The 22,860-nt window shown below is 38.6% G+C and overlaps 3 protein-coding genes across 3 annotated transcripts; 2 read left to right on the forward strand and 1 right to left on the reverse strand.

Annotated features, from left to right (window-relative positions):
• Positions 1-1,061: 1,061 nt before the first annotated feature.
• Positions 1,062-4,663, reverse strand: LOC122984540 (proteasome subunit alpha type-4-like). The gene is made up of 9 exons (XM_044355058.1): positions 4,553-4,663; positions 4,076-4,101; positions 3,932-3,974; positions 3,112-3,274; positions 2,926-3,003; positions 2,721-2,809; positions 2,198-2,328; positions 1,505-1,628; positions 1,062-1,293 (listed from the first exon to the last, which is right to left on the reverse strand). The coding sequence occupies exons 2-9, from the start codon at positions 4,076-4,078 to the stop codon at positions 1,139-1,141; spliced, it is 786 nt and encodes a 261-aa protein (XP_044210993.1). The 5' UTR covers positions 4,079-4,101; positions 4,553-4,663; the 3' UTR covers positions 1,062-1,138.
• Positions 4,664-5,188: 525 nt separating this feature from the next.
• LOC122984547 (solute carrier family 25 member 44-like) lies at positions 5,189-11,486 on the forward strand. Its single transcript, XM_044355070.1, has 4 exons — positions 5,189-5,397; positions 7,780-8,448; positions 8,671-8,798; positions 9,452-11,486. Exons 2-4 carry the CDS (start codon positions 7,821-7,823, stop codon positions 9,641-9,643), a joined length of 948 nt encoding a protein of 315 aa, XP_044211005.1. The 5' UTR covers positions 5,189-5,397; positions 7,780-7,820; the 3' UTR covers positions 9,644-11,486.
• A 3,677-nt stretch (positions 11,487-15,163) lies between these two features.
• Positions 15,164-22,031, forward strand: LOC122984568 (cellular retinoic acid-binding protein 1). The gene is made up of 4 exons (XM_044355108.1): positions 15,164-15,344; positions 16,564-16,742; positions 17,403-17,516; positions 21,198-22,031. Exons 1-4 carry the CDS (start codon positions 15,275-15,277, stop codon positions 21,246-21,248), a joined length of 414 nt encoding a protein of 137 aa, XP_044211043.1. The 5' UTR covers positions 15,164-15,274; the 3' UTR covers positions 21,249-22,031.
• The last annotated feature ends 829 nt before the right edge of the window (positions 22,032-22,860 follow it).

Below are 22,860 nucleotides of genomic sequence, written 5' to 3' on the forward strand. Positions count from 1 at the left end.
AAACAACTCCTGTTGTCCTGGATTCAAAGACCGATGAACACCAGTGCAATGTACTGTTAGAGCTGAAGTTTCATCATGAAAATAAATATAATTCTTGCCACGGTCTAAAGAATCCATGTCTTAAATTTTTTGTTTCCTTGTTAATTTTATGTGTTACCCTGTTATCATTTCTGAAAGTAGAGTATCACTGAGTTGAATAAAACTGAGAGCAGAACGTTGAGTTTTTATGAGGCAATAAGTGTTTGAATGGGAGCTTAAAAATATTAATTTACTGTTGAGTAATTATATGATCACAAAAACAAAACAGACTTTGTCCTTTTGCACTTTTTGCACATCAGACCACTGTAATAGTCTATCTGCAGGACTGATAGCACCACCATGTGGCAAAAAATTAAACCTCTCACTCTACAGGGAGCAGACATTCAGTGATCACTCCGCAAAAAGAAAAAGCAGGAGGAATTTTTCTGTAGGAACTCTTTACGGCAGAGTGAGGATGAAACATCTCTCTCTGCTAGATAATACAATTGGATCTTTGTTTCACTGTAAAACAGTTGAAGTCACCACAGTGCAGGATTATGTTCCCATTCTCCACCCCCTTAAGTCACTTGATGGAGCACTGCATGATGGGATGGCTGTGACCTCCGACCTCCATTCTCAAAGGTCCCAAAAAAGAAAAGTGAGGATCTGGTTTCATAATCACAAATACACCCACATGAGTGTATATGTGCTGTAAACGGACAAACTTATTGTCTGTACATCAGGCTCAAATTAAATGCTGTCTAATACAACAGACCTGCAATAAACGCTAAACCTCCTCTGAAGGCTATTTTAAGTTTTGGTTGAAAAGTCTTGATTCAACTTCATGATCATTTTTCACTTAATACAGTCTGTGTTGCTGTTGAATTGTATTGCGTTACACTGAGAGCTGTTCCTATTATTTTTATCCATTTATATCAATGAGAAAAGTTGTGGTTTTAACCATGTTTGTCAAGACAAACATTAGAGAAATACATTTATCTTCCTTTTATTTTGTGATTAAAATACAGACGACAACGAGTCCATCAGTTTCCAAACTTTTAATGTAAAAGACAAAACAATACAGGATTTGGTGACGTGAGGAAAAAAATAACTATTTTGCTCATTTGTCCTTCTCTTTCTGCTCCTTCTCCTTTTTGTCTTTTTCAGCCTTGGCCTCCTCAGCTTCATGCCGCTTGATGAGCTCCTCTACTTCTTTCTGTTTCAGCACCTTGATCTTTGTTTTCCCGTCTTCCCGAGTCAGAGTGGCAATTTCCACTGAAACAGTCAATGTAATACAGAATCATGTTATTGTATTGTAACCTTATATTTATTTCCCTTAGCTGGTGTTAATTTCCGACCCAAGTTACAACTACTATAAATATCGTCCTGCGTTAACACAACAATTGTCATTTCACATTAAACCTAACCAGAATATGCAGACCAATTACAAGAATATATATTTGAGATATTGGTGGTTTGACCTCACCTTTCTCTGCTGAGAGCTTGCTGACATCCATCGTTTTGTTGAGAACTTTGACGGCCAAGGCGAGAGCGGAGGACAGAGCCATCTCTCCCTCTTTGTAGTCCTGCTTCAACATGGACACTGCAGCCTGCGGGCCAAGAAGGCGACACATCAAACACCATTCAGAGTAAGAGTATAACTCACTTTGAACATAATGTATGAACATTTTTTATTGCTTCAACCTCTAATTTGTCACTGGAAACAGCACTGACATCTAGGAGATTTATGTTACTACTGAAAATACACAAAATACTAGACCAACAGTACTGGCAACAGTTTTGCACATTTACAGAGAAACATTTCTACAACGCACCAAACCAAAACAAGACTAAACTGTGTGAAAAGAAAATATAAATCACTTCTACAACTGTATATGTGTGTGTATTTATTTATTTCGTCTCTCTCTATTTACAGTTGTAAATATTTATTTTCTACTTTAATTGGAACTAGAGTTTGAAGAAGCCATATTTTACTGCCATCAATGTCGCTGCTACCTGTTGTGTTGCATTGTATGTGACAATAAAAGCTCTTGAATCTTGAATCTCTTGAATTTCTATACAACATTCTTCATTTAATGTATAACAGCACACCATCTGCCCGGTCTCTCTGTTGAGATCATCTCATAGATTTTCATTGCGTGAGTCATTTCAGACTTACAGCGCTGTTGTTGCCGATGCAGGTTGCCTTCCAGCCTCCGTAGTTGCCGCTGGGGTCGCTCTGGTACAGCTGGAAGCCGTAGTGTTTGTCCCAGCCCATGTACAGCAGAGAAACACCAAACGGCCTCTTCCCTGTCAAGACAACGCAGACTGTTAACTGACAATGAAATTGATGTTTTTACCTTAATCAATCATGAAAATGTTTTTTTTTTAACTTAATTAAATTTTAAGTCTGTTTACAGATTGTAAACACCCTTTTCTGCTTTGTAAGTGAAGACACAGGTTGAACAGATTTTCAGTAAACTCAAAAAACATATATTTTGTTTTAGCTCCAGAGGAAGGATAGGCGTTCCTCTGTGAGATGATTTAAAGCCTCTATCATTAAAGCAGACTGAAAATATGTTGAGCAATGGGGAGATGTATGACGCAGAGTCAGAATAAAGCAATTTCACCAGCTAGAATCGTTCAGCAGCATGAAGGGATCCGAGCGATAAACTAGACAAGGAGACTACTGTGCATCTTACCTCCAAACTGTGTGTAGGCTTGCTTGATGTCACACAGGGCTGTCACCAACTGCTCACAAGGTATTGGCTCCTGGTACTGCAATAAATATCTACAGAGGAATAAATAAAAATTCAAAATAAATTCAACTGGTCAGCAGCTGGTGGTGGTGTTGTTGCCACTTCCTCACTCATTTCCTGAAATTTCAATGATTCCTCTGAAACTTACCTCTGTGCAATTAGCCGCAGTTCATTTGTCAGTACATTAGCGTCTGATGTGATACCAGCAACACTGCAGGCCATGTCTCTGAAAGATAAATCACACACACACACAAGGTCACATCACAATGTTAGGATATCTGATATCTGTTTATTTTTGGGTACTGGCAGTCTCTCTGTAGTTCAGTTCACTCACTCATTGAGCTTGTAGATCTTCTCAGAGAAAAAGACCTCATCCAGCAGCTTGTGAATGTTGCGTCTCTCCGCCGCTAACAGCACTCCGTCATTTGCTAGAATCCCAAGACATGTTCCAGCGTGACCGATCGCCTCCATGGCATACTCCACCTGATACAGGCGTCCTGTAAAACAAAGTCACAAAGTTTATATTAATCATACATAGCTAAAAGAAAACCCACTACAACTTTAAACACAAGTTAGGTAATAGCCTGACAAAAATAATCTTGACTGAAGGTCCACTTACCATTTTTTTTAAGCGCTTTCAACCACATCTTACAGCCTTTATCAGAGAATGAAACTGTCATGAAGTTGTTTCATTTCAGTTCAGTTCATTGTATAAACGGTTTAAGCAAATGAACTGAGTTGAACCGACTCTATGACAAATTAGCAAACTTCATTCACTGATGAAGGCTGTGAGATGCAGCTGAAAGCTAGTGGAAGGACCTTGAGTTAAGATTATTTTGTCAAATTACTGTTCCCACAGACAAGAAAGAACTTCTATCCCAAATGCCCAAACTAGAAAGAGTAAATTAACCCTAAGAGTGCAAATCACAAAAAAACAAACAAAATCATGGAAATACACTGTTCAACACAACAAACTTTACTGTTAATCTTTAGCCAAGATTTGGTGTCTTTGGCAAAAAAAAGATGTCCCAATTCTCTGGGCTGATATATTGGGGAAACTGCATGATATAATACACATATGGAGGCATAATAACAGGCATCTGGGAGTTTAAAATTTAACTCAATTATCAGATAATCAAAGAAATAACACTTGCCTTCAGGAGAAAATATGGTTGTCCGGGAATCATATCTGCGAGACTGAACAACAAAGAAACAACAGGTATTATTATTATTATTACTACAGGTTATTATGATATGCTTTTTGAATTATAGTCATAAAGAGTATTAAATCCACCTACCATTTTTTCGTGTCACTTGAATTATCCTGTAAAAATACAAAAAAAGTTGTTTTGACATTAACCAGCAGAAACTGAACAGTGAACCAAACGTTTCAGCTTGTTTGCGTTGATACCGAGATAACTTCTGATTTCACAGATTATTTTACAGGACATACACACCTCCTTTCCTAAATATAGACAAATATCTACTGTATAACAAGTCTATGATAATGTATTTATTCTGTGCTTTGATACTTCACTCTTCTCTTCTAACTGTGGCTCAGTGTGACAGTTAGCTAATGTTAGCTAATGTTAGCTAGCTGCTGCTGCACAGAATGAATCTGCAATATCTGAGCATGTTAGCTTGCTAGCATGCTACTACTTCATAATAAAGAAAGTCTACAGACTTTACAGAGTCAAACTCTACTTATACTCTAAAACTGTACCGGAATAAAAAACAACACTGTGATGAGTAAGGAAATGTTTATATAATATTACCTTGACTGAAAAGGACTAATTCAGCGTACTTTTCTCCGAAGCTGAGGGCTGCACTACTTTCAGTTTGAAGCTTCCTCTCTTACACACACACACACACACACACACACACACACACACACACACACACACACACACACACACACACACACACACACACACACACAAACACACACACACACAGCGCCACCTGTCTGTGGGAGGACCAGTAACTTCATAGACAGGTAGAAGTAAACAGTGGTGGAAAGTAACTACATTTACCGAACAGGAGGAATGATTAAAACCTCTTTCACTGTTCACATGGACACCTGACTGTTGTTTTAAAACACACATGAAGAATTGTGAACCTATCCTTTAAAGATATTAGTTTATTAATGGTAATAAATAAGAACAACATACACAATTATGTTTTTAGCTCCTTTTGTTTGTTTTGTGATTGATGATTTCTTTCTATGTATGTATTTATTTTGGTGCACTATGTTGGGCATTTGACATTATTTTTCTGACAATTTATAGACTAAATCATCAATTGAAGACCTTTTATAAAGTATATACATGTATGTATGTTTATACCTCCAGCCCTCGTGGTGGCAGTAATGGGACACCGGAAGTGTAAAGTAAAGAAAACGAAGAAGAAGAAGCTACGCTGCGCGTCATTGGTTGTTTCAGCAACATGGAAGAAGGAAGGCTTCCAGTTAGCTGATGAGTTAGGAGGTTGCTAACTCCGGACTGCGTCGTTATAATATCTTTTAACCGCTTAATGGACTTTTCTAGATTAGCATACTGTTTAATCGGTTGTTGAGATGATGTTCAAGGCTTGACTTTGAAATAAACATCTGTCCAAAGAGGTAAGTGCTCAGTTTACTGCTGTGTAAGTTAACCTAGCGTTAACTAGCTCATCGGTGTTTAACACAGGCTTAAGATACACAGCGCAGCGGGTGATCACAGGCTCGTTTTAATAAAACACCTGGTGTCGTCATTGTTTGTCTTGCTTTGTTAGGTTTTAATAAGTGTTATCAGCTAACGCAGCCCCCGCAGCCCTCTGCAGGCTTCAGAGGGTACACGGTGTCCTCTGCACGGTGTTGCCATTAGGGTCAAGTGCAAACATCTAACTTACTGGTGTTTAATATGTGTAAGAACTCGGTCATTACACCGACAGGCTTCGCAGTTTTTGTCAAAACCTTTCGGATTTTGATTTATCTTCAGCTTGCTTAAGTTGCCTCTTGCAGCATGACCTTTGAACCTTCACACACAGGTAACAGGAGAAAGATGTTGTTCAAGGAGAAGAGATAGTTCAGCTTAGGGCTGGTCCATACATCAATATTATATCGATATTGTGATATGAGACTAGATATCATCTTAGATTTTGGATATTGTAGTATTGTGATATGACATAAATTTTGTCTTTTCCTGTTTTTAAAGGCTACATTACAGTAAAGTGATGTAATTTTCTGAACTTAACAGACTGTTTTAGCTGTTCTATTATTTGCCTTTATATCCACATTACTGTTGATTATCAAAACTCTCATTGTGTAAATATTCTGTGTAGTCATCCCTACAATATTGTTGCAATATTGATATTGAGATATTTGGTAAAAAAATGTTGTAATATTTGATTTTGTCCATATTGCTCAGCCGTACTTTGAACCTTCTCACTCAGATAACAGAAGAAAGATGTTGCTCAAGGACAAGAGATAGTTAAGCTGTTATTAGATGTTTTCACTGTAAAGTCAGATCAGGAATGCAGAAAAAAAAAGTACTTTCAGCACTTTGGCAACCTACAAAATTACAAGTGTAGGGCTGCAATGACTAATCGATTGGTTGATCACAGAAAATGAATCGAATTTAAAAGAAAAAAATGTCAAAATTCTCTTATTCCGGCTTCTCAAATGTTAAAATTTTCTGTTTTATTTAGTCTTCTAGCAGTGATCAACATTTCTGGACATTTTATAGCCCAAACGATTAATTGATTAATTGAGAAAATAATTGACAGATTAGTCAGTAATGAAAATAATTGTTAGTTGCAGCCCTGTACCGGTTTGGTATTCAAGTAATATTTAGAGGACATTAATTATTACAGAGTAAGCTACAGTTATAACGTTGTATATGTCCAATGGTTGCAAATAGGATTTTCCATTGAAATGAGCTTGTGTCTCTTCCCTCACAGGGAAGTGTCATCATGTTATGAATAAATAGTCACCAGTTTGGAGAACATGACTGAACTGGAGAGGGGTGGAGTTAGACTGTATGATGATTCAAATTTGTCAGCTGATAGTTATCACATTAAACATCCCAGTTTGTATTAGGTCATTGTGTTGCGAATGAATGAATGAAAATGACTACTATTATGGTATAAAACGGCAACAATAGTGAAATACTCTTAGCAATTTAATTTTCTGTATCAGTCAAAAACAGACATTTCAATCATGTTATTTTATTCAAAGACAGTTTATTCATTAAGGCTACTTAAAATGCTCAGTATCATGATGCTTATCACAATCAGAATAAACTTTATTTGCCGAGTATTTTTTTTTAACTTATTTTATTTCCTTTTCTCAAGTGCAGTCATACAGTACAATCAGCTTTTCAATTATTTACATTAATACAGGTGTAAATGAAGCAATGTTAAGGGTCCTTTCATGATTTTTGACCTTCCATCATGTGTCCATCATCCATACAGCCATTATTAGTGCATAAGTAAATAAAATGAATAATAATAATAATGATAAAAAAAAGGTAAATAAAAAAAGTAAATAAATAAACAAATTTTATTCGCTGAGTATATGACTTCGGTTCTATCAATAACTTAATGTAAAATTACAAATATTACGACAGAGGCCTTAAGAAACCAGAAAATATTCACATTGAAGAAGCTGGAATGAGAAAATTTCAGCATGTTTTTTCTTTTAAAAAATGACTAATGATCGACTAATCACTGCAGCTCTATGGTGAGATATCATTAATTTGTCAACTGTCTGTCACAGATTTCGTCATTTATACCATTTAACATCTCTGTGTGGGACATTTTGGCCAAAGTTGCAAATCCCTGACTGCTTTATGGTCATATTGAATAACTGGGCATTCCTGCTTGTTTATTTTACCACAAAATGACATGTACCGATTTTATTTATATCACCCAGCCCTACTACCTTCCACATCAGCAGCTTTTTTTCTGCCCCTGGTGTAGACTTGTATAATATATACATATATGATGTTGTTTCCGCTGTCAGGCAGGGATCAGTCTGATGAGGGGGCTCCTACAGCTGGCAGGATGCAGCAGAAGAGGAACATCCAGATCATTGAGTGGGAGGACCTGGACAAGAGGAAGTTCTACTCTTTCGGGGTGTTCATGACCATGACCATCCGGGCCACCGTCTACCCGGCCACGCTCATCCGCACTCGGCTCCAGGTGCAGAGGGGCAAATCGCTCTACAGCGGCACCTTCGACGCCTTCTTCAAGATCCTGCGGGCGGAAGGCGTACGAGGCCTGTATCGCGGCTTCATGGTCAACACCTTCACCCTCATCTCAGGCCAGGCGTACATCACCACCTACGAGTTGGTGAGGAAGTACGTCTCCCAATATTCTGATGACAACACCGTGAAGTCGCTGGTGGCGGGCGGCTCGGCCTCCCTGGTCGCTCAGAGCATCACTGTCCCCATAGATGTTGTCTCTCAGCAGCTGATGATGCAGGGCCAAGGGGAGCACATGACCCGCTTTCGGCTCAATTCAAACACAGAGACTGGAAAACCCAAAAAAGTGTTTGGCCAAACCAGGAGCATTATGGGTCAGATATTTGCTGCTGATGGTTTCCGAGGCTTCTACAGGGGATACGTGGCTTCTTTACTCACCTACATCCCAAACAGCGCTGTCTGGTGGCCTTTCTATCATTTTTATGCTGGTAAGCTAAAACTCATGTTTTCTAAAATATTAAGCACAAGAAAGAACTGCACTTATGTGGCGGTACAGTAATGGCGTTGCTCTGTTCTTTCTGTGAAGACCTTGAACTTTTTATGTTTATTTTTGTCTTACCTGTGTCTGCTGTCTATATTTCCATTTCATTTGTACATCTGTACTGAGGATACAGAGTTAATAATGTATCTGTATCTGTGATGTTCAACAGAGCAGCTCTCAAATCTGGCTCCCAGTGACTGCCCTCATCTGATTCTACAAGCCATGGCCGGGCCGTTAGCTGCTGCTACTGCCTCTACTGTCACCAACCCGATGGACGTAGTCAGAGCCAGAGTGCAGGTAGACGTTATTTACATCTAACAGGCTGCGTTAAAATACAGGAGAGGTGTTTTACAGGTACAGGCAGGTGGTCAGTCTGGGCTGTTGTGTTAAATCCAGGAAATTTTGGTTTTTAATTTCTAATGTTTGGTGTTATTGATATTGGCTGTAGCTTAATCCAGTATGGAAGAGATCAATGGCGTTTAATATATCAAAAAAATAGTTTTCCTTGTGTGTGGAGGTAGCTGGGAGATGTTTTGAAAGTGCACAATTCAGTTAGATATTTTTAATGGCTAACACAATAACTGTTGCTGATTAGTCAGATTTCTTTGTTTGTTTGTTATGTGTTTAACATTTCAAGTTATTAATTGACTCTGCTGTGATCTGCATATCTCAACACACTAGAGACACTTCCCTGTCCGGTGGAAGACAGCCAAAGTGATGCTCTTGAGACAGGTTTAGCACAGGGAACGTCCAGAGTCCAAGTTCTGCCTCTAAGAAGAATTATTTATTCAGAAACATGTTATACTGAAGGCTACAAATAATTAATTTACCACACTAACTGTGCAAACTCCATTGTTGGTCTTAACGTTTTGCATATTCAGTTCAACATTAGGGGAAGTCGTTACACTGTAACACTAACTCAACAGGAACGTATGTGTGTTTTTGTTTAGGTTGAAGGAAGGACTTCAGTCACTGAGACCTTCAGGCAGCTGATCAAAGAGGAGGGCTTCTGGGGATTGACCAAAGGACTGTCGGCACGCATCATTTCATCCACACCCACCACCATCGTCATGGTGGTCGGCTACGAGGCGCTAAAAAAAATGAGTCTGCGGCCGGAGCTGGTGGATTCGAGACACTGGTAGAAGCTACCTGGACATTCTTCATATGGATGTGCCATTTTAGCCCACAGCCCTAAATTAGAGCAGCGTGAGATTGAAAAGTGTCTGATGGTACGTCTCCCACATCTTCTATTGGCATATGCTGATTCTGAGTGGTATGCTGTGGCAGTTTTACTGTCTTATACCACTCTAAAACTCATGTCTATGCTGCAGCTGTGTACGACTTATAAATGGCTTAACACTCCCAGCTCACTGGCAGATACCACTTTTCACCGGCATACTGCTGGTGTGTTGGAACTCGTAGCAAATCTCCCGGTGCAACAACAGTGATACGCTGTTTTCATGCGGCTCAGCAGCGATTATATGCTAGTAAAGAACTGCCATAAGCCGGTAGGGAGTGGTATCTGGTAGTGACTGTTTTCATGTGCCATATGCCGGTCGTACAGCAGAGACATGCCACTAGTTAAAGCAGCATATGACACTAAAACAAGACACACTACGGGTATGCAGGCGGACAGAGGGACCTAGAACGGGAGCGGCATATCATCAGCCACTTTTTGATCTCGGCATCACTCCTAAATTAGACTTCTTCTGGAGGCACCAGATGTAAGAAAGGTTTGTTGTTGAACAACAGCCTGGGGAACAAAATAGAATCATGTACTTTTTAAAAGACGAACCTCGTCTTCAAAGATGCATTTAATCATCTGTTACCAACCTATTAGTCACTGATTCAATACCTGGGATAAACAGTCACACCAGACCCATGTAAGCAGTTGCAATCAGAAGGGGAAGAAATCATTGCAACTTTATAGGATTTATTTTCTTAACTCGGTGATTAGAAAAATGAATCTATGCTCTACAGTCAGCACTGTCGCGGTGGATGAGAGTGGATTGGTCACTGAGAGAGCTGCTGTCATCATCCCGCTGTAGTAGCGCTGGCCCGATAGCTGCTGTCGTCATCCGCGTTTGTGCCGTCTTACCAAAACCAAACAGTGTCGGGGCCCACATCAAACAATAGTTAGAGACACGTCATATAACTCGCATTTAGGTAACCGGTAAACAAATCTTTCCTGTCTGTTCCCTCTCTCTCTCTCTCTCACCAAACTGGCTTCCATGTCTTTTCTGCAGTTTTGCCTTTTTAAGTTGCTGCCTTCATAGTGTGAAATCATGACGTGTAATCTGCTTCTTTTTTTTTTATTTTATTTTTGGTTTCAACTGCAGAATATGTGCAAGATGATCAGTAGGTATTAGAATTACTTCACTGTGGCAGTCTGTGTGTCGTAGGTATCTTTTTATTTATAGACGTCTCGTACGCCGCGGTCAAAACGAATGACTTCACAAATTCCATGAAAAACAGTAAACAGACAGTAAAATATTTCATCAGCATAAACACATAGCGCAAAGCATTCATGTGACATAGGAGTATGCTTTCTTACCGTCATTGTAGAAAATATTGCAGGCACTACGCCGGTTAAGAAACGGCTGATTTACTGTACAGCTGACTACCAGGAAGTGGAGCATCATGTGGGAGTATCTGAGCTGAAAAGGTTTCCTATTGTGACACTAAATGTTGAGTGCAATAATGTAAATGTTTCATCCTTTTCAGCACAAAATGTGACTCTACATTTCTTGTAAATTGTGTGAATAATGTGTCTTTAAAAGAATGTATTATACCTAATTTATTCTTTTATTTTGGGAGTTTCTTTAAGATTATAACCACAAAAGTGTCCAAACCTCAAATTTGTCACATTATTAAGTTTGTTTGAAGATCAATAAGTTTGATTAGAGTGGCTCATGCAGTTTGTTGCTTTTGTATTGTTGTTGTTTTAATGACATTTTTGGCCAGTTTATAGATTTGATCACATTTTTTAAAGAAATTGGACACATTATATTTCACTTTGTCACTGCAGAAAGGGCAAAAAGTAGATAAAGCCATAAACTTTCTATTTAAATCTGCTAAAACCTCGTTATGATGTGTCATTCAGAGCCACTGAACTTTGGTAAAGCTTGTAGAAATATTCAGATTTTAACGCAGTGACACTTCTTTCGGGGCAATTCTCTTTATCTTTTTAAAGGCATGTTTTACTAAACTTGTGAGCCTCTGGGGAGAAAAGGGTAATGGAATAAGGTTTACTACTGTCTGGAGTTTTTATTTTCTTTGCACAGCTCCCAGTAATCAGTACGATTATGTTGTCAGTAAGCTGCGGCAGAGTGAGCCGCAGAGATTAGTCTTCTGAACGTAAATCAGAAACTCAGCCGTCATGTATAGAGTACGCAGGGTTTTACATCATGTTTTATGTGTTGTCTGTGTTTTGGTTCAACTGGTTGGCCAATAAAACATCACAACCGCTAAACAAAGTCGGTTCGTGCATTTTGTGTTGCCCTTTTCAGTTTAAAGTCAGATATTTCACTGTTTACTCTGAAAAATGAGACGAATTAAATAATGATTAATGGGTTTGTAAAGGGGTTAACAGATATCATGTCAAACTATAAGAAATTGTTTGGAAACATTTATCAAATTAACATAAAATACATACATACACCTGCATTGACATCAATATTTGAGTTTTAAAAAATCAGATGATGGTAAATCAATTGATATTGGGGTTTTTTTGAGATGATGTAGATACTGTAGACATTTTCCAGTTGAAAAATAAACCTGTCAGTGCTCTCTGGTGGACAAACTGTAGTGGTGCCACTTGTAAATTATATGTTAGTCATTGCTGTACTGCAATTTTCCTTTTAAAGATCAGCTGACATACAGTGTATTCCTGTATCAATATATCTAACAGGGTGATTTCTTGTATTAGAAACTAGTCAAACATGCTGTGAAATAGTTTAGATGGTAATATTTTGTCTTTTATTATGCGTTTTATATCCAAAATCCCCCCAGATCACTGATTTGACATGAATGACATAAAGGCAGACTCCTTAAAAGCTTCAACTTTTTAAAATTTGTGATGCATGAAATCACTGCAGACAAGTTATTTCCTTGGTTGGATCAAATATTTAAAAAGTGATCGGGGGGGAAAATGTTTTCCTTATGTTTCCTAACTCGCTGCTCCTACCAATTCTTTGATGTACAAATGACACATAAGAAGGCTGTATTCAATTTAGAGGCTTTGAACAATATCAACTGCAACAATTTAGAAAAAAAAAAAAAAAAAAAGTCAATATTGTCCTGTCCCGTTCCTCTGGGAGTTCATCGTGCAATTAAAGGACCGTCAGGGGAAAATGTGATTCTGTGGCCTGAGAAGCTAATGTGTTTCCTTGATGTCCTCATAACCGTGGGGCGTCCATACATCTTATGGAAGGTGACACTCTGACAGCAAAGGTCATATCTCATTATGTTAGTTAGGTAATGAGATGAAAGGATTTACTGAAGAGAAGTCAGTTTAGTTTTAATCCGAGTGTTTTTTTTTTTTTTTACTGACAGTTTTATCTAATTTGGCAGCAAAGATAACTGCAACATTCAGTATGAAGAAGTTACAGTGTGATATGAAGGATTTTATTCCTTTTCATGATATTAGAAAATTATATTATATCCATTGTTAAAGGGACAAAATGGGCTTTAGGTTGAAACTTGTTCATTTTACTGTGATTTTTTCAGAAGAAAGAAATGAATAAACTTATGAAACAATGTATAAGACATTAAAGGTTTATCTTACTGGAGATATAATTGTGTATGAGTGAAAAATGCTGCTTTTTTTTAAGAACAGTGGTTCTCAAAATTAAATTTAAAGCCATAGAAATACCAGAAGTAACTGGCACAAATGTTAAAAGTCACCATTTTCCATGAACAGGGCGATAGATGGCAGCAGACAATTCTCTCACATCCCACATTTTTTTCCCCTTCATGCTTTGTCAGAAACTCTCAAACTTTCCCTCTCCTCCTTTCACCACTTTCCCTGTTGGAAATTAAAAAAAAAAAAAAAAAAACCCACCCAGAGACAAAACACACACACACAAAAATCCTACTGGTGAATGAAACCAACAAGGTTTTCCTCGTGAAGACAGCGGAAGTCTTCTTTGAGCTGACACTTCCTGGTGGGATGACTGAGTGCTCTCTGCTCTGCTCTATACATTAATTATCAAGCGGTGTCTGGAAGGCACTTTGTCAAAAAGATGGATGAGGGGCTGTCAGAGAGGGAACAAATCTGACTTGGCTGAGGTTAGAGGAAGGGCCTCTCATTCTCATGGGATGTAATGGTGGAAGATATGCGAGTGCGTGTGAGTAGGACAGGAGGTGGGATAGTACGAGCGTTGAGAACATCTTGTGTTGAGAGACTTTCTATAACTGTCTGTGCAGCTTTAAACAAAAACAGGGATGTTTAAAAAGCAGTAAAGTATAAAAAGGTATTAAAAAGGAGCTGTCGTTATCGTCATCTTCAATATTAGTGATGTGATCTCACTGGGGTTTAGAGGAAACTGATGGTAACACTTTGTCTCTAAGTATCAAAAAACCTTGCAGTGGTGTTGACAGCTAAATGGAGACTGCACTACGAAACCTCTATTATAAGCTTTTGACTCCTTTTAAATTAGTCGTCTTTACCATTTTTCTTCTGGCTGATATTACAATGTTCTGTTATCTAAGGTTAAATCATACAAAAACTTCTTTCAGGATTGTTTTGATGCAAATTTGATCCCATTTAAAAGTGCAGATTCGCCCCAAATTACAAAAAAAGACAAACAAACAAATATTTTCTCACTTTTCTCTGGTGGTATCTATCCATGCAGATAGTTTTGTTTTACTTGTCAGGTTTTGAGATATCAGAGATCTGCGCCCTGATACAATGGAGGTAAAAAATGAGTAAATGTAAAAATTACATTAAAAAAACATTTTCTCTTTCCAGAAACTGTGTTGATGTTAACAGACCTTGTTTTCATACAGGCACTGTTTCTTCAGCAGAAAGAAGTTGCAATGAAAGCTGTTCACAGCGAGGTCTGTGGATCGACCGCAACAGGGACGTCGTTTCTGAGGAGAGATGTTACTGTTGGATTGAAACTCCATTGAATTCAACTCCATTGTTTTTGGGTGGCAGCAGAAAAATCTCAGATATCTCAAAATCTGGGAAAATAGAAGTAAAACTGTCTTCATGATGAGATATATACTGGAGATAAGTGAGAAAAGATGTTTTGTGGTAATTTAGGTGAACCCACCCTTTTTATATTTGGCTAAACTAGAAGGGTTGATACATTAAACAAAACTAAAAAAAGGAGTTCAAAAGGGTTTTGTTGTACAATTCTCTATTCAGCTGTGATCCACTGAGATTTTTCTGGGGAAAAGATTTTGAGATCACATAATTATATAAATGCACCATTAATTTCCACTGATAAGCTGACTGATACTGCAGATGAGACACTCCAGCTGAACCATAATTCAGGACGGTCATTAAAAGAATTCTCTAATGACAATAAACCATTAAGTGTGTGTGTGTGTGTGTGTGTGTGTGGGAGAGGAGGCAGAGGTGGGGGGGGGGGGGGGGGGGGGGGGGTTCGGTCTGCTGCATGGGATCATTACACACAGGGAGGAGAGAAGGAGGGAGCACAGGGAAGGACGGAGGGAGAGAAAGAGCCTGAAGAAAAAGGGAGCGCAGGAGACAGACCACGAGAGGCGACGGCTGACACACAATCAACACCCAGCAACAAAAAAAAATGCCCAATTTCGCAGGAAACTGGAAAATGAAAAGCAGCGAGAATTTCGACGAGCTGCTCAAAGCCCTGGGTGAGAACATTTAACTCTTTTTCTCCTTTCAAGGTTTGAGAGAAGGTTTTTACAAAAATGATCCAGTGACTGCAGATTGAAATGAACAAGCCTGTCAGAGTTCTATTTTCTGCGCTGTGGAAGATCATGACTGCTTTATACTGGCATTAGACTGCAGTCAGGGGTTATATTTAAACACATGAGGAGTTGACTGATGTTTAGTTGAATAGTTTATTGATTTTCAAATGTAAGGAAAATGCAAAAATTACACTTGAAGTGGAAAATTGGAGACTGTACAGTGATTGTAAGCAATTTAGACAGTAGCTAAAGAAATAAAATCATTTCATTAACTTAAACTACCATTAAAAGATGATATTCATCACAATTTCTCTAATAATACCTCCATAACTACACAGGTCTTTGCTGCAGAGCTTTTTTTTTTCTCATGTGGATGTAGACTATAGTTGGAGGAGACAAATTAAAGTCTTCTCTTGTTCCAAAGTGGAGTAAATCTGGTTTCAATTGCAGGACGAGACGACAAACTCGTCTTGTTACACATGCACTGATGCTGCGTCTCGGTGATGGACTATGAGGAGGACGGATGGCAAACAGACCGAAGTGTTCGCTTATCTAATTGTTTGTATTGTAACTGTGTGACAGAGAGGGTTAAGAGCTTTTCCACTCATTCTACAGGACAGAATATATCATGATTTACACCAGAGATAAACAAAGCAAAGGGCGCCAACATTCCCCTCTCTCATCACCTTGTCACTGCATCCCCTCCATATTTGCAACATCTGCTGATAACAATCTCAGCTGCAGCTGCAGGAGGATTCTGATTTTCATTCCACCAATGGCTTTTTACTGTAAATAGCTCCTCCTGACGAATAAAAAGCCAATTGTTTTCAATGTGGCATGACTCTGCCTGAGATAGATACCTTTTTCTCTTTCTTGCATTCCTTCATCACTGAAACAGCAACTCTGATTTTTTTTTTTAAACCACCCATTTGGCGCCAGCGGCAGACAGGCAAAAATGTGAGGTGACACAACTCAATGTAAGATGATAAAATACAGAGAAAGTAGGTGGTATTTAGTGGGAATTCTTGTCTGGGGCACCACAAAAAAATCTGCAGGGGCCTGTTGTTTAGCACATCGGGTCATTGCGAGTTTTATCATTTACACACTCATCAGCCCTACTTTACTTAAATTCACACAGGCTCACAGTTAGGTTTGTTCTCAGGTGTAAACGCCATGCTGAGGAAGGTCGCAGTGGCGGCTGCGTCCAAGCCCCACGTGGAGATAAAGCAGAACGGCGAGAACTTCTACATCAAGACGTCCACCACAGTCCGCACCACGGAGGTCAACTTCGTCGTTGGTGAGGAGTTTAATGAGGAGACGGTGGACGGCAGAAAGTGCAAGGTAACGTAATTAACCTGTGATACAATCCATGAATGTGCACAAGACTTATTCTTTATTTGTATCCCCATAAGCTGCCACTAAGGTAGCAGCTACTCTTCCCCCAGTCCAACAAAAACATAACATATTATCAGGCATATAACACATGTAACAAGTCTCAATAAAAAGAGTAAGAGTCAAATACTCATCTGTCTGTGTGTGTGACATTTAAAAACAAGACAAAATGGACATTATGAGAAGGATTATATGAATTTGGTAGCTTTTTGCATTAAAAACAAGTCTTAAATGTTGGAAATTTGCACCAGCACCTGAACGCATCACCGTGAAAGACATTAGAAAAGTAGTCCAAACTTTCAGCCGTGCTTCCATGCATATATCATATCAATATTAATCATACTGCTTTGGCTGTCTCCAAACAAGACTCAACATCCTGCAATTTTATTCTCACACTGTATTGAAACTAAGGAAGTCCATCGGCTACCTGGAAAAAGGTAAAAATGCATCGAAAAATCAAATGTTTTGAAAATCAGCAGGCAGTAGTAAATTTGGTAACATGGCAGGATCTTCCATGTATATATATCACTCTCTGCTGACGTCCTGTTATCCAGGTGAAACTGAGGGCATATTTGTAGGAGATCTCATTGAGGTGCTGCCTTTCCACAGAGCCTGGCCACTTGGGAGACGGAAAACAAGATTTACTGCAAACAGACTCTACTGAACGGGAACGGCCCGAAAACCTTCTGGAGCAGAGAACTCAGAGGGGATGAACTCATACTGGTGGGTAGTTTTAAGTTTACTGTAATTAGAAATATGGTGACAGAAACCAAAGTGAGCACTAAATTCAGAGCATGGATTCTGGAGTCAAATGTACCTCCTCAGAGGCTCATCTTCCTTTTGTAGATTCATAACGTAACGGACTGGTTCTGTGTTTTCTTTTATTAAATTGTGACTCCCAAATGTTCTCATCCCATCAGTCTGACGCAATGACTCCCATTTGCATTTAAAAAAAAAACAAAGAAAGTCTCAGCAGATCTATGAACAGATGTTTGGATGTTTTGCGACGTGGGATGAGGTGTCAAATCCTGAGGTCACTATGTTGAACCACATGGGCCATTTTCTCTGTCTGCCAATATGAAAAACATGGGTGGGCTGAAGGGACGGTCCTCAAATTCGTGTCAAAAATACAGTTGTTCTGGCAGTACAGTGTGTCTTTAAAGGAATAGTTTGGCAATTTTGGAAATACATAGAAAATTACGACCACTCTCATGTCTGTGGTATCAATCTTCTCATCAACTCTCAGCTTATTTCCCAAAACTATTCCTATTAAGAGAGTTTCTCTGTAATAATGATGATGATGAGCCTTTCCACTGCAGAAGCAGAAACCAAAACTAGACAGATGGTCTAAAGAGGCCATAACTGGGTGGTGACACTATTTAACGATCTGGTGGATATTTTTTTTTCCAAAATACTACATGACTCCAAGGAAATGTTCTCTCATGGCCACTGGGAGTTGCCATCCATTTCACAAATTTCCTTCTTTTGCCATATGAGGGTGTGTATAAACATGCCTGTAACTGTACGTAAGGACATTGTCATAGTGAGCTGTTCTTCCCCCCCCCCTTTTTTGGGGGGCTTTTATTTTCCACATAAAATAAAGAAATCCATAAAAATATTAAGGGAATTCTTCATAAAGGTCTTGTACTCAAATGTAAACAAGAAATAACACACAGCTGAAGGGAGTTTTGTTTTTCTTGGGTCATTTCACGGTGGTCTGATTTTTGCTATTGGCTGCACGATGCACCTTAATTAAAAGAAAAATGACACGAAAGGCCAAAGAGAAGTGAATTATTTGCCAATTCTCATCTGAATACAGTTATAGCTTGCAGCAACACCTATTCAGAGGGTCCACGGGGAAACTTCTTCTGGGTTTCAAAGGGCTAAATTAACATTTTGCTGCCATACGTTTGTTGTTAGACGCTACATTCCACTTCATGATCTTGCATCCATCAGAAACACTGCCGTCTCCATTTCCTGGCAATTCAAGATCACCGGGACAATACAGTGTTTCTGTAAACATCTGGGCCTGCTTGGATTTATTGGCCAGATGGACAACAAAGAGTCCAGTTTGGATGTGATGGAGATCTCCTCTTTACCGACTGTGACTAACCTCTGAAGAGAGGCAATCAGGAAAACATTTGAGAGGGGCTGTAATTTGGATCGGATGCAGGTTTTCAAACTGGAAAGAAACCTTTGAACAGGAGGAAAATCTGTTTTTTATTCAAGATAAGGGTGTGTACGTTTGTCCATGTGGAGTGATGGGCTGTAACCTGATAGGCATGTGGGGTTGAATCATTGGAAAAAAAAAAAACTGCTTTTTTCAAAGATATAATCGAGTTTTACCGGCAAGGAGGGAGAGGTCTGATAAATTCCCTGCTGTTCTGTAATTTCAACATAATTGCCTCCTTGAAGCAAAGACGTTCGACTCTGAGGTGATGAAGATACTGTGAAATAGTCTCTTCATCCTAAAACCTTATGGTAACACCTTTACTTTTTACTGTAGGTTCTCATCTGTGGTTTTCAGTGAAATGCTCTGACAACTGTTGGATGCCCGTACCAAATTCCATGGCAATCCATCCATGTTCCACTTAGGATGAGTTGAAATAACTTTGGCGAACCTGATCGTCTAGCGCCATCATCGGGTCAAATTTTAAATTCGTCCAATACTTTTTATTTTCCTACATACTTGCAAAGCTGCCGGCATAGCTGTAGACTCTTAGTCTTCTTCAACTGTGAACATACTGTATAACACTGAAAATCTACTTAAATGATCACAGGTGGAGGTATATAGTAATTCTGGGAAGAGTCAGCAACTGTTTATGTCTGTCAAGTCTTTAAATTGAAAGTCTTTCAAGTCTCTGATCATTATAATTAGAAATTTCGACATGTTTATATCATTCAGACCATGTTGTTACAGGATTATAGCAGCTCATAAGTTGAGAATTACATGTTTCCACTTTCAAGTCTCAAGACAGAAGACAAGACGTCTTTTAGAGGCTGGTCTCAAGTAGGTCACATCTCATCACGGTCAAGTCTTAAGTCTTAGTCTGACTCTTATGTCCACAGCTATGTTCAAAGCTTCAAGACAAGCCAAAACATAATCAAATGGTCAAACTGAATTCCTAAAAAGTTAAAACGACATGTGGAAAGTACCTGTTTGATATTCTGAACAAAGAGTGCTACAAGCTAACATGTCCCATTGTCCACTAACACCGGCCTTGTTCTCCTTTCTACTCATAGAGGAATATGATCAATCCTTCAGTATAAACAGAAAAAAAAATTAGCATAAACTTGAATAAAAGGCCGCCAGTAGATGAGGGAAATTAGAGCTCTCAGGGGAAGATGGATGGATGCAGGGCTTAATGAAGACAACATGTGGTGGCTTACAGCACTCACAGTGATCGAAGATGGGTGGACTACAATGACCATTTGGAGAGTCTACAGTGAAAAGGATAAGTGGGAGGAGGATAAATGCTTGAGAGAGAAAAAAACTACTCTTACTGTGAGGAACTTCATGTACATCCTTTACATTTGAAGCCAGTAAATATTGATTTTAAAGATTAATTCAGTCCTCAAAATGGCTAGCTTATGATTGGACTGGAGCCAGGAGAAACTGTGTGGCTGTGATAGCGTCGGGGGGTCTCTTGGTCCAAATTTGTTGTGTTCTCCTGTGGGCTCTAATTGGCCTCATTGATCACACTGTTGAAAAATGCCAATGGACCCTGGCCTTAGCTCCAGTTAATGTCTCCCTCGGCATCGGGCCACGTGCCAGATGGAGTCATCTCAGCTCCATTTTTCACAGCCCGGGCCTGTTTCCTGTTCCGCCACGCTGCACGGCTTGAGATAATGATGATGTGTGGCGCTGCAGTTGGCCATAATGCTATGCCTGTGGGACTCCCATAAATCTTAGGAACTGGACACACCCCTGATCCGAGGGCCTTCTATGTTTCTTTCCCATTTTCATATCAGTTTCTGTCACGTCCGTTTCTCTTTCAGGCAGCTGCCATATTCCTCACTGAGTAGTGTCAAATTAAAATCACAATATTAGCTTGCTTTTCACAAATTAAAAAGGTGGAAATATAGCAGAGCAGCAGCAAATATCAGGACTTTAACTTTGTCTTAGAAGAAATATGGAGAGTGCATTAGAGACATTTGTACTTAACAGTTAAATGAACACATCTTTTGCCTTTGCTTCGTTTGATTAGGAAGCCTTTGTCCGTTTCAGAAAGAGCCACGAGAGGCAATGAGCTACGATTGCAGTGAAAAGAATCATTCATGAATAACAAGAAACCTCTAATGAGGCGTGGCAACAGAACAGGCTACGAGCTAATGCTGATGAAATGGTAATCAGATACTTTCTTTTTTTTTTTTTTTCTTTTCTCCCTCTCAATCTCGTTTCAGACCTTCGGAGCCGATGATGTGGTGTGCACAAGGATCTACGTACGAGCATAGCAGCAGAAGTCGTCCATGTGTTTCCAAACTGAAATGAGTTGCCCTCATTTATACGGCTGTTACAAACATATCAACATATCTAAAACAACTGCTTTAGAAACTCTTTGTTTTGCATCTTCATAACTCACAATTCAGAGCTGGATATAACCATTCTGTTCTTTTTTGTATATAATTTTTTCTAGCATTGGAAATTAAACAATCAAATTATGATTTCTTCTTGTTATATTGTTCAACTCGTGCTCCGTATCTGGGGACGTTATAAAAGACAAGACAAAAGCTGCATAAAAAAATACACCTTTGCTCGTCATTACACTTAATTCAGTGTATGGACGGGCTTATTTTGTTAAAAAAGTGGCCAGAATCATACAAACACAATGTCAGAAATGAAAGAGGAAATGGTTTCTGTCTATTCAAAGGATAGTTTAATGCCAAACACCATACTAACACTCATGTACAACATCATAAAAGTCAAGAGAAGAGACACATTAAAACAAGGTACAAACGATGTCTTTATGTACAATCAGCTCCCCGGGACTTCCTGTCGTATTCCATATTAAACATAGTAAATACAAAAATAAAAACCCAAGTAATAAACTGTTCCAAGATTGTCTGTAGCTGGTTATGTAATTGACTGTTGCCTTAAATGTTCCTGGAAAATGTTGACTGATAAAATATTCGTCAGGCAGCTTCTTTTGGAGTGTTGCCAATCTGCACATCCGAACCAAACTTTTGGTGTGTTTGCTCGCATTATGATCCATTCATGAAAATGTAAAAGTGATGTGACTGCTTACCTAAAAGTTGCATGTTAAGAAAAGTCTGTGTCTTATATATATATATATATATATATATATATATATATATATATATATATATATATATATATATATATATATATATATATATATATATATATATATATATATATATATATATATATATATATATATATATATATATATATGTATTGTTTGACACACTTGACAGCTTTTAGTGTGATAGATATTCTCAAATCAGAAACCAATAAAAGCCTTTTTGGTCTCGTCTGACCACCCAACATTACCTACAATATCTACAAAGCTAATTCTATCTTTAAATAAACAAACTGCAGAGGGGAAAGGCAATAAAAAATCCTTTGTTTACATCCCTCTTTTAAGGGAATTTAACATTCACATTTGTATTTCAGCAAGAAATACAAACATAGCTTTGATTAACTGCAATTGAAAGGAATTATTGCTCGCTTGTTGTCTTGATCCTAAAACTGTACACAAGTCACACAAGTCTGACATTCACGTATAGACCCACTATACATCTGTCAGTGTTTGTCATCAACACTGGGCATAAAAAATAAACACAAATTAAATGTACAGTTTTTTTTTTTATAGGTGATACGCTGTGAGACCACCAGATCTGTCGAACAGATTCTAACCATTTGGTTAAGTTAACATAAAAAGAAAGAATTCAAAGTACTGTTAGGACTTCAGTACTTTCAAAAACGGACATTTACTGTTACTTTCAAAAAAGCATAAATTGCTGCTTGGCTACATTCAATCATGTTAACACCACGAGTGATACCGATGCCAAAGACTGAAGGTTGAAAAGCGCAGAGAGGGTA

Source organism: Thunnus albacares, chromosome 1 (assembly GCF_914725855.1).
Source record: "Thunnus albacares chromosome 1, fThuAlb1.1, whole genome shotgun sequence".
Taxonomy (NCBI): Eukaryota; Metazoa; Chordata; class Actinopteri; order Scombriformes; family Scombridae; genus Thunnus; species Thunnus albacares.